This window comes from Nanorana parkeri, unplaced genomic scaffold (assembly GCF_000935625.1).
Source record: "Nanorana parkeri isolate BGI_ZX_2015 unplaced genomic scaffold, ASM93562v1 scaffold491, whole genome shotgun sequence".
Classification (NCBI taxonomy): domain Eukaryota; kingdom Metazoa; phylum Chordata; class Amphibia; order Anura; family Dicroglossidae; genus Nanorana; species Nanorana parkeri.
The window spans coordinates 938469-955471 of NW_017306759.1; the positions used below are offsets into that span (position 1 = coordinate 938469).

Consider the following 17003-nt stretch of genomic DNA (forward strand, 5'->3'; position numbering starts at 1 on the left):
CCCACCACCCCACCACATACACACACACACATCCTCCCCAGTCAGCTACAGCAGCTCCTCACATCATTCCCAGCACCACCACCATCATTAAGTCATAGTGCTTCTATATACAATGTACAGCACCCCCACCTAGCCATCAATTGCCCTGTGTCGCAGCCCCCCCCTCCCCCCAGGAGCAGCTGTCCCCTTCCTCCATCAATCACTTCAGTCTCCTCTGCCAATCAATTACAGATGGTGGGTTGCTCACAGAGTGCCAGAGGGCTGCCTGTGGCCCATGGGGCATTTGATGGGAAGTAGAGGCTGCCTACAGAAAAGGGAAACGGGGGGTTACAAAACCAGCTAACCTGCACAAAGAGTGAAAGCCAATGTTTAGAACTCAAGGGCACCAAACCAAAAGGGCAAAAGTGACTTTAATTGTTCATAAATTGATAAAACTAAAACATGGAAAAAAACATTCCCCTTTATCCAGTCTTAGAGTATGCAGTGAAAGCAGAGAAATCAATTTCAGTACACGACAGGAGCCCTTACAACCAGGGCCGGCCTTAGGGGTGTGCGAGCCGTGCGGCCGCACAGGGTGCCATGGCAACAAGGGCGCCGTGCGGCCGACACAGCTCGTCCTGTGGGAATTTAATGGTGCGGATATTGTTTAAAATGGGTGTGGTTACAGGGGTGTGGCCACTAAAGGGTATGGCCACTGAGGGGCGCTGTAACGCTTTCTCGCACAGGGCGCCTAAAGGCCTAAGGCCGGCCCTGCTTACAACTGTGTAAAGCTGGCCATATACCTGTAGAGTATCTGCAGATTTTCTATGGTCAGATGGAAAAAATGCAACGGCTTCCTCCATTACGTTAAACTGTGTGGCTGGAGGAATCTCCCACTGGGCCAAGCTTCAGTATCTTGCTAGTCGGCCCCGCTGAACAATGCCTGCATCCAATCAGAGTGTTCAGGTATTTTGAGAGCCAGCGGGGCCGACTAGCAAGATACTGAAGCGTGGCCCAGTGGGAGATTCCTCCATCCACATAGTTAAGTGTAGATGGAGGAATCTGTTGCACTTTTTCCATCCGACCACAGAAAATCTGCAGATAATTAATAGGTATATGACCAGCTTAAGAAGGTAAGGCTAGACTTCAGCTTTAAATGCTATTATCTGGAAACATTAAAACACATAATCATGCTGAGATTTACCCCTCACATTATAGCCTACATTTATATATTTAAATGCTTTAGAACAGGCCAAGCTTCAGTATCTTGCTAGTCGGCCCCGCTGAACAATGCCTGCATCCAATCAGAGTGTTCGGGTATTTTGAGAGCCAGCGGGGCCGACTAGCAAGATACTGAAGCGTGGCCCAGTGGGAGATTCCTCCATCCACATAGTTAAGTGTAGATGGAGGAATCTGTTGCACTTTTTCCATCCGACCACAGAAAATCTGCAGATAATTAATAGGTATATGACCAGCTTAAGAAGGTAAGGCTAGACTTCAGCTTTAAATGCTATTATCTGGAAACATTAAAACACATAATCATGCTGAGATTTACCCCTCACATTATAGCCTACATTTATATATTTAAATGCTTTAGAACTATACCATGAAAATGCAAGGTCAGCTTATCTGAGAATCACCCCCCCCCCCCCCCCCCCCCACCAAATCTGCTCAGGTAGGCCTGCACTCTCTCCCCCCCCCACCACACACACACACACCCCACCCTATTATGAAAAACAATCTGTAGTATACATTAAAATACAACTAAAAGAAAGATGTAACAAAAAAATACTCACCTTACATCCCAGCTTCTAGCATGCTTTCCTATGTGAGGATGGTTTCTTTGACCTTCTTCCAGGATCCTTGGAATTTTGTAAGAAAGCTCTCCAACACAGTATCAAGGTGTTTTCTTAGGAGATTTGGGATCTGCAGTTTTTCCGGGATACTCCAATGAGGTACAGTGATGTCACCCTTGCCTAAGTAAGCCCACTGGGTGTAAGGAAGTATGGTGTGTGTTTTTTAAATTTCTTTATCAGGTGTTGGTAGGCTATCCAAGAAATTAGATGTTCATTAGTGTACACCGCATCCTATAGAAACATAGGTGTAACCAAATCGCCATGGACCAAAGTTTCTTTGTTTATGCAATATGTGCAAATATTCACACTTAATGGGGTCCCTCTCACGTATTTTCAATCCACAGATAAGTTACTTCTCAACCAGCCCAACTCTCAGCAACAGAAAGATCTTTCCTTCTTTCTTTCGCACCGTACCTAGTGATACATTTCAGTCCCGAGGACTTGCCAACCTAATCCTGTATTTTGGTTGGTCGTGGGTTGGCTTTCTAGCAAGCGATAATAACTATGGTCAACTAAGTCTCCAGGTGGTCAAGCAGGAGTTAATCGATGCTGGTGCATGTGTAGCTTTTGTTGAAACAATAGTGACTAGCCAGGCCAACAAGAATGCTCCACACATTGCCAAAGTTATCAAGGGGTCGACAGCCAAAGTTGTGGCAGTGTTGGCCTCCAACTCAGACTTTTTGCCAGTTGTGGAAGAGTTAACAAGACAGAATGTGACTGGGAGAATCTGGATAGCCAGCGAATCGTGGTCAACCTCTGCTCTTCTGGCTAAAGAACAGTTCTGGGAAATCCTAATGGGCACTGTTGGGTTTGCGGTCCGTGGGGGGCAGATGCCGGGATTCATGGAGTACCTTAGCAGCTTACACCCATCAAGGGCTCCAAATGATTCTTTTATAGTAGAGTTTTGGGAGCAAATATTTTCATGCAGATGGACCAACCAACTGAATTTAGATGATGAGACAAGCAACAAAACAACGCATTACTGCACTGAAGAAGAAAATCTTGAGAACTCCATGCTGAAAGTTGATTTCGGAATAGCTTTTAATGTGTACACCTCAGTTTATGCGTTTGCATGGGCCTTACACAGTCTACTTTACTGCCAGCCAGGAAAAGGCCCATTTCGTAATGGATGTGCAAACATTTTATCATTTCACCCTTGGCAAGTATGTTACTTCTATTTTTCATGAAGTCATTTGATTTTTTTTTGCTCATTGGTTGGTTTTGCTTTAAATCCGCCTCTTAATGTTTTCTTCCAGCTCCTCCATTATATGAAAACAACAAGGTTCCAGACCAAAGACAATACAAACATATTTTTTGATGAAAATGGTGATCCTCCAGCCCTTTATGATATTGTGAACTGGCAGATAAGCTCTACTGGCTCCTTGGAGCAGGTTATAGTAGGAAGCTATGACTCCAGCTCCGCAGATGGGAACACCATGAGTGTAGACCATGCTGCCATGGTATGGGTGAATAACAATACAAAGGTAGGAATGCACCAGATTGAAACAAAAAATTAACTCCAGTTATGCAGATGCATCTGTTTCAAGAATTGTAACATTTATTTTGTCTAGCAATAAGCTATTAGGTAATGGTTTATACAATAAGAAGAACAATGTACATCTTTCCCTGTTCCTGAGGAACTTTCAATACGTTGTTATTTCCACAGTCATACAAACACTAACAGACGGTTTGGTCAAATACCAGCTAAAGGGAAATTGGTTCTGGGTCAATGTTATTGTAGCAATCTTGTTTTAGGTCTATACCAGTGGTTCTCAACTCGTGGGTCGCGACCCAAAAGTGGGTTGCGACACCCTCTGCAGTGGGTCGCAGCGTCATGTCTGCATAGACTGGCCCATCTGCATTAGAGAGAACTAGAGGGGGAATTTGTGGTTCAGCCTGCGGGAACCAATTGTTACTTTTATTTGATATCAATATTGTTTTAGCGCTTGTGTATATACAGTATATGTGAGGCACAGGCTGGCAGAGTTATGGACGGTGTGTATGTTTCACCTTGGGTTTTTCACATACACTTGGTGAGGGGCTACAGGGTTCATGGCTGATGTGCAGAAAACAAACTTTATAAGTGCTGTTCTGGGTCCTGAAACCCGTAGATGTTGTGGGGCTTAGGTGGGATAAAGCCTTCATTTCTAGGTCCACATTTTACCTGGTGCCTACTCATTGGGAGCTCATTATGGGTATCACTCCCATGGTGGACTACAATCTCACGTTGTTTACTAATTTTTGTATTGAGATTGTAGTCCATTACAGGAGCGAGCTTGGAGCGGTGACTACTTTACAACACACACAGGGATCATGGGGAACAAAAGTCGCCCCCCTCCAGAAGGAAGGACACTGTCAGCACCAATTCAGAGATGATTGGAGGATCTACAGCCGAGTGATACACAAATAAAATACATTGTTGTTAATAGTAAAGGGACTTGAATGCATTTTTAAGATTTAACTTCTGAGTTTAGTGTCACTTTAACATGTGCTGCTGTGGTGAGAGAACCGCTTCATCCTGCATGGGCAAATACAGGTTCACTTTAAAAAAAAGGTTGGCTGTTGCACTTTCAATAACTAGTTTATGTTCACAGACTACATTTTATGTTCCAGGGATACAAACAGTAACTTCACACGCGGCAAGAGATCTGGTCTATATATGTCCCCTTAATAGAACTTCATGACCCCTAAGTGTACCTCACCGGCTGCCCGTGATCCCTGAGGAGTATAGCGTTATAGTGTTCTCCAACGCGATCCCTCCATCTATTGTTGTTCATGGCGTTTTACCTTCGACAGAATCAACCTCCTATATGATTTCGTTGCAGCTGCTTCATGTCATCTAGTTTTTGTTGCTTTGATTATACATCTGGCGAGGACATACATGAATACAGTTCTCCCGGAGATCTGCCTTCTTTCCCCTGAAGAAGCCCCTTCTGGGGGCGAAACATGTAGGGACCTATAGGAGCGTTTACATCATCTGAAAATAAGTTACCGTATATCTCGTAACCGCACGGTACTGTCACCTAACGGTGAACCTGCATATTCAATATGTATTTTTATTAATGATATATATTTTTATTGATGACATGATTTTGTACTTTATTTCTTGGTTCTAAACTATGTATACAACAATTTAGTGAATAAATGTTTTTCTAAGACTTTTATATACGAGGTCTGGACTGGTTTCTAAAAAGCCCCCTTTTCTCTCCCCACTGGGTCCTTGCACAGCCCACTGCGGAAACAATCTGTTCCTTTGTATACATTTTGGAAGCTGTCAACAAAACTGAATCCCACCCAGATGGCTACACATAGCACACTGGCCTGAATATTCTAAACCTCAGTTATATTAGGGTACTACACAAAACTGTGCACGTGTGGTTAGAAGTGGCTTTGCTGTGTTTATATCCTTTCCTTTTACTCTCACTCCAGGCACTGCTGCACATGATTCATCCTGAAGTATGCAGTTTGGTAGACTGGTTTTAAAGGGAATGCCTAAGTATTACCCAATTCAACCCTAAACCTTGCTCTTGCCCCGCATTTTTATTTTTATTTTGTTCCTGTAGAGGTAGCTTCTGAAGGGTCAGTTCCTACTGACATTGCTACACCCCCCAGAGCTACATCTCTCAAGAGCCCTTTCCCTGCACATAGCATGTGAGCAGGTTCTTGTAAGTCAAAGCAGCAGCATTGCTTTTCTAATCATTGCATTATGTGAAGAGGGACAGAGAGGGCCAGGGAATAGGTGGTGTTCTGTAGCCCGGCAAGCAGGGCACACAATGCTGCTTAGAATCCCAGAGCAAAAAGGGACTATATTTCATGTAAGTTATATGTAAATTAATGGTACAAGCCTTTCCCAAAAGAGGCATACAGTTGATGTATCAACTGTGTTCTGTAAGTACTTTTCCTAAAATTGCATGATACATTCCTAATACTGTATCAGTATTTTATAGACTGACAACAAGACAGGACCTAGAATCAGACTAGTACAATTTCTCGGCTTTCTTTCTCCATAACATATTTACTTTCATTAAGGTTCCACCATCAATGTGCAGCTCTAGCTGTCCACCAGGATTTATGAAGGTGACCATTTCTGGAAAACCCATCTGCTGTTTCCAGTGTGTGCCATGTCCTCAGGGACAAATCTCCAATGAAACAGGTGCTTTATAAGATTATGTTTGAATGTCTATACCAGCAAAGCTGTAATTTATGACAATATTAACACTAACTTTCTTCTCCAGATGCTGTCAAATGCCACCCTTGCCCTTGGGATATGTGGCCTAACCTCCAACAAGATGCATGCATGCCAAGAACCATTGAGTTCCTCTCCTACAGTGAAGCAATTGGCATTAACTTGGCTACCATTGCCATAGTCTCCTCTGTCATCCCACTTGGAATCCTTGGAGTTTTCATCCATTACAAGGCCACACCAATAGTGCGAGCCAACAACTGGTCTCTCAGCTGTCTTCTGCTCATATCTTTGTGCCTCTGCTTCCTTTGCTCATTGGTGTTTATTGGATACCCGCAACCAGAAATGTGCCTTTTCCGTCAAGTTACATTTGGTTTGGCCTTTTCACTGTGTATCTCTTGTGTTCTAGCCAAAACTCTTACGGTTGTCATTGCCTTCAAAGCCACCAAACCCGGAACTCAATTAAGAAAGTTTACTGGTGTAAGAATGTCCTACTCACTCATTGTCCTTTGTGTACTAATCCAAGTATCCATCTGTGTGACTTGGCTTTCTTCCTCACCTCCTTTCCCAGAGTTTGACTCCAACACTCAATCAAGAGTGATAATTTTGAGTTGCAATGAAGGTTCTCCTATTGCATTTTGGTTAATGTTGGGATACCTTGGACTCCTAGCCACCATCAGTTTTATTGTTGCCTTCTTGGCCCGAAGATTACCTGACAGCTACAATGAAGCCAAGTTCATCACCTTCAGCATGTTGGCCTTCCTTAGTGTTTGGGTATCCTACATCCCGGCCTCTGTCAGCTCACGAGGGAAGTACATTGTGGCCACGGAGATCTTTGCCATCTTATCCTCCAGCTGGGCTCTAGTGGCTTGTATTTTCCTGCCAAAATGTTTCATCATATTGTTTCGACCAGATATGAACTCTAAAGAATATCTGATGAGGAAAAACTGATAAAAAAAATCAAAAATGTAGACATCTTTTATAAGACTACAGTAATGTAATCATTGCTATATCTATGAAAGTGTAATTCCAATCGTGTGTGTGTGTATGTCTGTATGTATTGTATGTGTGACCTGTATACATTGTAAGGATTTTAGGAAAAGAACAATTCAGATTCATACTTTTTTTGTTCTGAAGGAATTGTTGTTTGGTTCACCATATCCTTTCCCAGTTTCTGAATGGGAGGACCTGCCTTCAATACAATGACCTGAGCAATCTCTGTGTTGTATTGAGAAATCTGCAGACTCTGCATGACTTTAGAAGTATATGAGCTTTAGAGAGTGGCTTGCCAAAAATATTTTGCAGGGCATGCCTGAAATTTGATTTGTATTGACACTCCCGGCCCTGTGGTAAAGTTCTCTTGGGCTTAGGCTCTGAGAAGATGGTGCTGTAAGCTGTCTGCCTAGGAGCTGAAAAAAGCAGGAATCTCCCATCCTAGAAGGAATTATGAAGATCCTGGCTCCTGGAAGATAATGTGTTTGGCCTAGAGCTAAATAACTGCAGCTGTCCCCCACAAGACAAGTGGTGAGTGAAGGCCTTGTGACTCCACACATGGACCTTCTTAGCTCTTCTGCCTGGAACACCAGGATGGAGATACCACTAGCACCTTCATCTCCAAAGAGCCATGTCCAATGTGTGTATTTCAGCCAGCATAGCTAGGGATGGGTTTGGGTTCACTGCTACCATGGGTTAGCAGCAGATACAGCAAATTCAAAGTTCAAGTTTTCAGAAAATTAATATGGAAAACTGTGAGACCGAACTCTATGTAATGATAATGCACTGCCTGGCCTTAGAACTTAGATCATCTGGCTTAGAAGGGCCAATAAGGGGGCTTGTGAATAAGCAATCCCTCTCACTATAAAAGGGTGAGCTCAGAGCAGCCATATCGACAATGTGCTTTATCTGTGATAATAATATATGTGCTGACAAATGCGTAGACATAGATTACTGAAGGGCTTGTAGGACTGGCGGGTCTTTTAAAGAAGATAGTAGTGGATGGAAGTAAATTCTTACTGAGTGTCATGAAGGTAGCAAAATTGGGAGTGGGGAGGATTTTTACCTTTATCATCTTTTGTTACATTTTAATGCTGCTGATGTCCTGCGGCCTCTTTACAGCCTCACAGGCTGCGTGTGTATTTCCTAGCCATTGCTGCCGGAATTGTTTTTTCCACAGGCGGTTTTAAATGGTGACATCGGTGGAATATGCCTGGGCAATAGGGTTGCCACCTTTTCTTTAAGCAAAACCCCAACACTCTAGCGACCCACAGCAATTTATTTGGAGAATATACAAGAGAGAGAGCAGGGAGAGACAGCCAGGAGAGAGAGGAGAGGCAGCTGGGGGACAGAGAGAGGAGAGACAGCCAGGAGAGAGAGGAGAGACAGCCCGGAGAGCGAGAGAGAGAGGAGAGACAGCCCGGAGAGAGGGCAAGGAGAGACAGCCAGGAGAGAGGCCAAGGAGAGACAGCCAGCAGAGAGAGAGAGAGCACAGACTGCCAGGGGAGAGAGAGGAGAGACAGCCAGGAGAGAGAGCGAGCAGAGACTGTCAAAGGAGAGAGAGGAGAGAAAGCTAGGAGAGAGAGGAGAGACAGCCAGGAAAGAGAGAGGAGAGACAGCCAAGGAAGAGAGAGGAGAGAAAGCTAGGAGAGAGAGGAGAGACAGCCAGGAGAGAGAGAGAAGAGACAGCTAGCAGAGTGTGCCTTTCCAGCTGGTATGGAAGCAGCTGAAGTGCCAAGCAGCTTTGCCAAGTTGGCACTCTGGTGCTGGGCATATTGATGGTTTGGGAACAACAAGTTTAACTCTTTGCTCCAGCAACTGGGACAAAAGTGAGTGAGTGTTGCTTTGGGTTTCAAAGCTTCACTCTGGGGAAGGGCGGGCAGCCTATGGCTGTAGAACTGTATGCTTAATATTCTCTGCTGCCTGCCCTACCCCTCTTGTCCCTGGAGAAAGACTTACAGGAAAAGGCTCACAAGGACTGAAGCGGGATTAAAATGAGTCTCATGCTAAACGTAATGGTCTCACAAAAGCCACTTGGGTCCCCCTTGAAGCATCTTTCCCGGCTGCCAATATGTTTACTCAGTTTGCTTTGCCGTCCCTGCCAGTGTCACCTTGACTTGGGCAGGGACGGCCTTTTGAGAAATAAAAATATAATAATAAAAATGTATAAAAAAAAAAGTAAATCTGTGAATTATTTTAACAAAATGAAAATACATAAAAAATTGTGTAATAATGTGGTGATTTGGGACAGCTCAGACTATGAACTGGAGGAAGGGACTGTGTTCACCAATTCTTCCTCATGAATGATTCAGGGAAGTTATTCTTTTCGGTTACCCCAGCGTGTTATGTTATGAAACACACTACATGGGTCACATTCCTCTGCAACTTACAGTTGTGGATTTTTTTAAATATTTAAATTGCCACCTCTGCCCATGTTTGTTTGACCTGTGCAGGGATGGTTTAACAATAAATAAATAAATAATTAAATAAAATAAAACAGTTGTAAATATGCAAATATTTAAAATAATAAAAAAAGTGATGGTGGGTGGGAATATTATTATTATTATACAGGATTTATATAGCGCCAACATTTTGTGCAGCGCTTTACAATATAAGGAAGACATTACAATCACAACACAATTTAAGACAAGATGGTAAGGAGGGTCCTGCCCCTGAGGGCTTACAATCTAAAAGGGAGAGGCAAGTGATATATGAGGAGGTAGCTGTGTGGGGATGAATTGTTTGAGAACTTGATGATTCAGTGATTAGTTTGAGGTGGGATAGGCTTCCCTGAAGAGATGAGTCTTTAGTGAATGCCTAAAGGCAGTCAAGGTGGGAGATAGACGGACAGGTTGGGGTAAAGAGTTCCAGAGGATGGGAGAGACTCTAGAGAAGTCCTGGAATATGTTATGTGTGTTATTCTATGTGTTATTATTATGTGTGTTATGTGTGTTATTATATGTGGGATTGTCCAGGCCAGGAACTAAATGAGATGCAATAAATGTTTTTTTGAGATGCAATCCCATCTATTAGGCCTGATTCCTTGGTGGTAGACTAAATATGTATGCCGAATTGGGAACTGTTCTCAAGACACTGGGATTCAGCTGGGTGCAGGAGGGGGTGCTTTGTCACAAACCTCAAATACTATGTAATTATGTAACCTTTATTACTTTAGAATTGTAGAAATGTCACCAGCACACCAGTCCTTTTAGGATAGCAAAAGCTTCATTTATTGAAGTGTTGGTTATATGACAAAAAAACTTCAATAAATGAAGCTTTTGCTATCCTAAAAGGACTGGTGTGCTGGTGACATTTCTACAATTTTGCTGACATTCGCGGCGCCATCCGCAGTCACTGCAAGCACCCCCCACTACAAGGGACATATCGGTAAGGAGTGCGACAAGGATAGTACTTAGTACTTTATTACTTTAGCCCCCGCATAGGAAGCTCACTAGCTCAGCAGCACCTTGCACACGTACATATGTTGCAATCCCATTAATTTTTAATAGCGCCCAAAGCAGTTCTAAATACAGTCAAATAGAGAGTGCCACCGCACTCCTGACCGAGAAGCCCCATACAATGCGGGGGGGGTGCTGAAGTGGCCGCAGAAGGCGCCGCCAAATACTTGCAAAACAGAAACATGGCCACTAGCACTCCAGGTTTTCTTCAAAACGAAATCCTTTTATTCATTCTCGCAGGTCATATCACCATGCGTGGCAACCGGACAGGTTCCCGAAACGTTGCCGCGCATGGTGATGTGACCTGTGAGAATGAATAAAAGGATTTAGTTTTGAAGAAAACCTGGAGTGCTGGTGACCATGTTTCTGTTTTTCATAGCAGTTCCAAAACACAATTGCATGACAGCACAATGTGCATTGCAGTGCAATGCAAAAAAAAAATAAAGCGTGACCAATTTTTTGTGCCTTGCTTTATATCCCATTTATGTTGAATTGGCTGCCCTAAGCAAATGCACCCCAATGCGCGAAAACCCATGTGCTGTAAAACAGTAGAAAGGCATCATGGCACACTCACAAACCAGCATGTAAAACAACTTGTCTCACCACTAAGGATAATAACAGAGGTTTGGATACACGTCTTCTGCAGAGGATGTGTCGTTTGTTTTGCTTGTTTTGCTTAACCCATGTGCTGTGACGCACTGCATTCTGAGCTGAATGGGTCCTTAAAGGAAGAGATCTGTTGAGGTACACAGGTGTGACAAAGGAAAAAATAATATATGACAAATATAACCTTGACAGTTATAAAATTAACATTACCCCGAGAGTGTCCTTTCTTAGTGTGAGGATAATTTGTACCATCTGATCAGATTCCCCAATGGCCCACGTCCAATTATCTCAGTGTATAAAACCCTGGTCTACCAAGCTTTGAGCCGTATGTGTGGTGGTGTGTGTGGTATGTGCATGCCATCTCACTGTAGGTCTTATCTGGTATCGGTTGGCTCTTTGGGGGTAATGATGGACATTATTTGACTTCGAATGTCTGCCGTTGTCTGATTTTTCTCTGGACATTCAGTTCTCATTAAGACTTTCTTGCAACACTCCAATTCTAATACAGATGAGCAATTTTGCTTTTGTTCTTTTCAGTAAGGACAATTAACGTGTACTGAGAACCACCACCAAAGTGGCTGAATTGACTGTTGACGGTTGCCTTGGGTAGATAGCATCTTGAACTGAGAAAGTCTTCCTAATAAGATAGTCCTCTAGTTCTTCAGACTAAAAGATTGTCACAGATGTTTTCCAGAGTAGATGACGGTGACAATCAGTTTGTAAAATACTGACCAATGCAAAGTTGTCTTCTCCTTCATAAGCAAGACCCCCGGATAAGGCGAGTCTTGTACAAGGAGAGCGATACTCTACTGAAAGATTCTTCTCATGTTGGACACTGAAAGGACAATCTTTGTGCTGTTCTGTGAGATGTGGGTGAGGTATTTTGTTTTTGTGGATATTTTTGTGTGTCTGGGATCTCCACAAGGTTGTCACCTGTCCAGTGAGCCTATTGGTGAGTACCTTAGCCAGCCAGGAGACCTGCTGATTGGAGGCACCTTCACGGTTCATATGGAGAGAAGCTATACTGAAACCAAATTTACCAGACAACCAGAAGTCCTCAAATGCCAGTTGTGAGTACATTTAAATTGTATCTAAACCCAAATCCAAAAAAACTAAGACAGTGCAGCATACCAGATGTGGTGGCTGCATTAGTTTTTATCTCTTTTACTTTCACCTGGTAAACCTGCCAGTAACACACTTCCTGTCCTTGCATTGTCACTCTAGGATAGGTCCTGAGCTGCATTGTCACTCTAGGATAGGTCCTGAGCAGCTTTGGCACTCTAGGACAGGTCCTGAGCAGCATCGTCATTCTAGGACAGGTCCTGAGCAGCATTGCCACCCTAGGACATGTGCTGAGCAGCATCGTCACTATAGGACAGGTCCTGAGCATCATTGGCACTCTAGGACAGTCCTGAGCAGCATTGGCACCCTCGGACAGGTCCTGAGCAGCATTGTCACTCTAGGACAGGTCCTGAGCAGCATTGCCACCCTAGGACAGGTCCTGAGCAGCATCGTCACTCTAGGACAGGTCCTGAGCAGCATTGCCACCCTAGAACAGGTCCTGAGCAGCATCGTCACTCTAGGACAGGTACACAAACGGTCAGAGTGGTTAAAGTGGTATCAGCAGAGAGTGTTGATTCATTCAAAAATCAATTAGATAACTTCCTAAGAGATTGTAACATACAGGGGTATAGGTACTCTAAAAACTTAGACCACACAAGGACTCATATACACATATGAGCATGCACCACACACATAAAGGTTGAATGGACCAGTGTCTTTATTCTACCTCAAATACTACGTAACTATGTAACATCTCAGTGTCCTGAAAATGTAACAAATATAAACAAGTAGGTAAATCTCTAGTAGCAGAAAGATTTCATTGCCATTGTAGCCCTGGTCCACCTTCGTTGTCTTCAAGAGCTTCGATGGTTACAGAATTTTCTGTATCCTGCACACCTCCAGGAATGTTGGATTCCTGGTCCCCACTAACTATGCAAGTTAAACATAAACCCAATTCTTAAAGGGTTATTCACAAAAGGATGAAGGGTTTGGAGAAGGCAGGAGAAGAGAACAATCTAGGCCAAAATAGCTGATTTGGAAAAATTCTCCAATTCAGCTCACTTTCCAGTTCAGCTATGTTGTCCTAGATTGTTCACTTTTCCGGCCTTCTCCAAACCCTTCATCCTTTTGTGAATAACCCTGTTAATGTGTATTATGCTTTGTAAATGACCTATTTTTTAATCTTTTACCTACCATGCATTAGCCTTGACCCTCAAAAATTCCAGAGAATGCAAGCCATGATATTTGCCATAGAAGAGATCAACAAGAACCCAGACCTTCTTCCCAATATAACCCTGGGCTACTGGATCCTTGACTCTTGTTCTGTAATCATACGGGCCGCAGGAGGAACACTGTGGATTTTATCTGGCGGAAAAGAAAGTGTTCCAAATTATCGGTGTGAAGGAAAAGGAACGTTTGCTGGTATTGTTGGTGATTCTGGGTCCGCAGGCTCCATCATAATGGCCCAAATCTTAGGACTTTACAGATATCCACAGGTAAAAAAACTAACTTTTCTTAAAGTTGATCTGTAGCCACCTAAATATAGTTAGAATTCCAACCACTTGGAGCTTCCTGTATTGACAGCCAGTGCAGGCCAGCAGGAGGAAGCCTGTGACCACTGTGTCCAGAAGCCAAAATGAGATAGAACAATGCAGCCACCAACAGGCCCACTTTTCCTATTCACAGCAACATTACATTTACAGAGCATGTGGTGGACTTTAGTAAGTGGGAAGTGCTTGGCCATTGGTTTTTCTAAATGACTCCCTGAGACCAGTGCCTGTGTCACCCCTCTGCAGACAGACAGCTAGGCAGGATCCAATTGCTGAACAGAAATTCAAGCCACTGAAAGGTAAAAAGATTTGGGAGTTGGGAGGTGGTGATGGTGGTGGGTGGGGGGGTGTTCTTTGGTTTTACAGGTAGCCGGAATTCTGCTTTGAAGCTGAACCCCAGTCAGATATTAATGCAGCTCTGAGATCATTAAATGTATTTAATAAATGCAAGCAGTGTAAGTACCTGAATTTGGTGTAGTAGCAGCCTCTTGTAATTGCCTGTGCTGCAGAGCTAAGACTCAGAGAGGAAGAAGCTGCACAAGGAGCCAAATAGGTCATGTGCTGACAAAGAACATGGTGATAGGAGGAAGGAGCAGAGTGACAGAGAGATAAGCTCATCACTGTCCAATCAGAGGCTATGGTGGGTACATGACAGCCTTGACTCAAAGGAAGTGGGTTGAATGGTGCTGGGTGTCATATAACCTGGAGGACTGAGGACATTTAGTGGTGGTAAAGAAGTATTGCAGGGAACAGCTCCAACTTAAGCAGCATGGGACATTTGGTGCGCTACATTTTGTTACATTTTTATCTATGGATTGCATAAAAAATTAAATCATTTTGGCATTACCAAAGGAAGCCTTGTTTTTCCCTAGAAAAATATCCTTCTCCTGCTCTTTCTCCTTCTTGTTCTTCTTCCTTTCTATTCATTTTAATGGCCTGTTTATTTTTGGGTTGTTTATTCTATAACATATCTAATAACACCTATACCCCAAAACAGCCGTCTTTAAAAAGAACAGAACATTTTAAAAAATTATCCCCTCCATCCATTTCTCCAGACTTTTCATATTGCGCAGAAAATTGTTGCAATTACAAGTGTTTCGGCATTCTCGTGTTTATTACTTTGTATTGGTATGACACAAAATTAACAGCTTTTTGATGAAACAAACTGACAGCTTTTTGGTGCAGCCCATCAATCTACTGTTTCCAGAAAAAGTAATGAGGCCTTTAAAAAAAAAATCCAGTCCCTATATTCACACATGGTGGGGGGGTCACTGATGTTTTGGGGTTGCTTTGCTGCTTCAGGCACTGGATGTCTTGACTGTGTGCATGGCATTATGAAATCTGAAGACTACCAAAGAATTCGGGGGTGCAATGTAGGGCCCAGTGACAGAAAGTTGGGTCTCCGTCAGAGGTCATGGGTCTTACAGCAGGACAACGACCCAGAGCACACATCAAAAAACACCCAGAAATGGTTTCAGACAAAGCGCTGGAAAGTACTGGACTGGCCAGCAATGAGTCCAGATCTGAATCCCATAGAGCATCTGTGGAGAGATCTCAAACTGTAGCTGGGAAAAGGAACACTTCCAATCTGAGAGACCTGGAGCAATTGGCGAAAGAAGAGTGCTCCAAAATTCCTGTAGAGAGGTGTAAGAATCTCATTGATGGTTACAGGAAGCCATTGATTTCAGTTATTTTTTCCAAGGGCTGTGCTACCAAATATTACCTGAGGGTGCCAATAATTTTGTCCGGTCCATTTTTGGAGTTTTGCGTGCCATGTGTCAGATTTGGCTTTTTTTTCTCCATTTTTTGTGTCATACCAATACAAACAAAAGAAATAAACATGAGAATGCCTAAACATTTGTAATTGCAACAATTTTCTGTGCGAAGTGTTGCATTATCTGACAGAAATGTAGGGGTGACGATATTTTTGGCCATGACTGTATGCCGAATCAAATAACTTTAGATCAGTGGTTCTCAACCTTTCTAGGGCCGGGACCCCTTTTAACTTTTGCCAAGTTGTGGTGACCCCAACGATAAAATTTAGGGATGAACGAAAACTAGTATCTGTGTGGGCTCTCATGTGGTAAGTGGGAATCTCTGGTGGCATCCAGTGCGGGCTCTGTAGTGCCCATTGCACTACAGAGGCTCTTTGGTGATCAAGCACTCACCTCCCCTCACTCCTGCCCGCTCCCATCTCTTTGATCCTCTCCGGTTGCCGCTGCTGCAGCGCCATCTAGCACTGACACTGCTGCGCTAGGTGGAGGCTGAGGAGCCTCTTACCTAGCGCAGCACAAGGCATGTGGGGACCCCCTCAACTGTGGGTTGCAACCCACTTTTGGGTCGGGACCCACAGGTTGAGAACCACTGCTTTAGATCAAACCTTTTTTGTTTGTGGATATTTGGATCTATCCAACCTAACAGGGTTCCTCACTGTTTTTATTTATCTGCAGATAAGTTATTTCGCAACCAGCCCAACTCTCAGCAATAGAAACATGTTTCCATCTTTCTTTCGCACCGTACCTAGCGATGCATTTCAGTCCCAAGGACTTGCTAAGCTAATCTTGTACTTTGGATGGTCATGGGTTGGGTTTGTAGCCAGTGATAATTACTATGGACAAATGGGTCTCCAGGTGGTCAAGCAAGAATTCATAAATGCTGGTACTTGTGAAGCCTTCACGGAGACAATCATGACCAGTCAGGCCAACAGAAATGCTCCTCACATTGTCAAAGTAATCAAGAACTCGACAGTTAAGGTTGTGGTAGTGGTGTCCTCTAACGTGGATTTTCTGCCTGTTGTAGAAGAGTTAACAAGACAGAATGTGACTGGTAGAATCTGGATAGCTAGTGAATCGTGGTCAACCTCTGCTCTTCTTTCTAAAGCAAAGTATCGGCAAGTCTTGGTGGGCACTGTTGGGTTTGCTGTCCATGGAGGACAGATGCCAGGATTCATGGATTACCTTCACAGCTTACACCCATCAAAAGCTCCCAATGATTCTTTCATAGTGGAGTTGTGGGAGCAAATATTTTCATGCAGATGGACCAACTACCAGAATGTAGGTGGTGGGACAAATAACAAAACTACACATGACTGCACCGGAGAAGAAAATCTGGCGAAAGCAAACATGAAGGGTGATCTAGGAGTACCTTTTAATGTATACACTTCAGTTTATGCGTTTGCATGGGCCTTTCACAGTCTGCTTCACTGCCAGCCAGGAAAAGGCCCATTTCATAATGGATGCTCAAACATGTTGTCATTTTACCCTTGGCAAGTGAGTTACCTTTCATTTTCATTATGTCACTTGATTCTGTGGGGGGG

General features: G+C 43.5%; 2 protein-coding genes across 2 annotated transcripts in view; both read left to right on the top strand.

Annotated features, from left to right (window-relative positions):
• Positions 1-6969, top strand: part of LOC108790675 (extracellular calcium-sensing receptor-like) — a 9188-nt gene extending 2219 nt beyond the window's left edge. Inside the window, exons 3-6 of the mRNA XM_018560988.1 lie at positions 2180-2998; positions 3092-3319; positions 5865-5988; positions 6071-6969. Of these exons, the coding sequence (XP_018416490.1) occupies positions 2180-2998; positions 3092-3319; positions 5865-5988; positions 6071-6969 (2070 nt within the window). The remainder of the gene's footprint in view (positions 1-2179; positions 2999-3091; positions 3320-5864; positions 5989-6070) is intronic.
• Positions 6970-10720: 3751 nt separating this feature from the next.
• The window catches only part of LOC108790676 (extracellular calcium-sensing receptor-like), a 9587-nt gene continuing 3304 nt past the window's right edge, over positions 10721-17003 (top strand). Inside the window, exons 1-4 of the mRNA XM_018560989.1 lie at positions 10721-10775; positions 12001-12145; positions 13342-13633; positions 16138-16956. Of these exons, the coding sequence (XP_018416491.1) occupies positions 10721-10775; positions 12001-12145; positions 13342-13633; positions 16138-16956 (1311 nt within the window). The remainder of the gene's footprint in view (positions 10776-12000; positions 12146-13341; positions 13634-16137; positions 16957-17003) is intronic.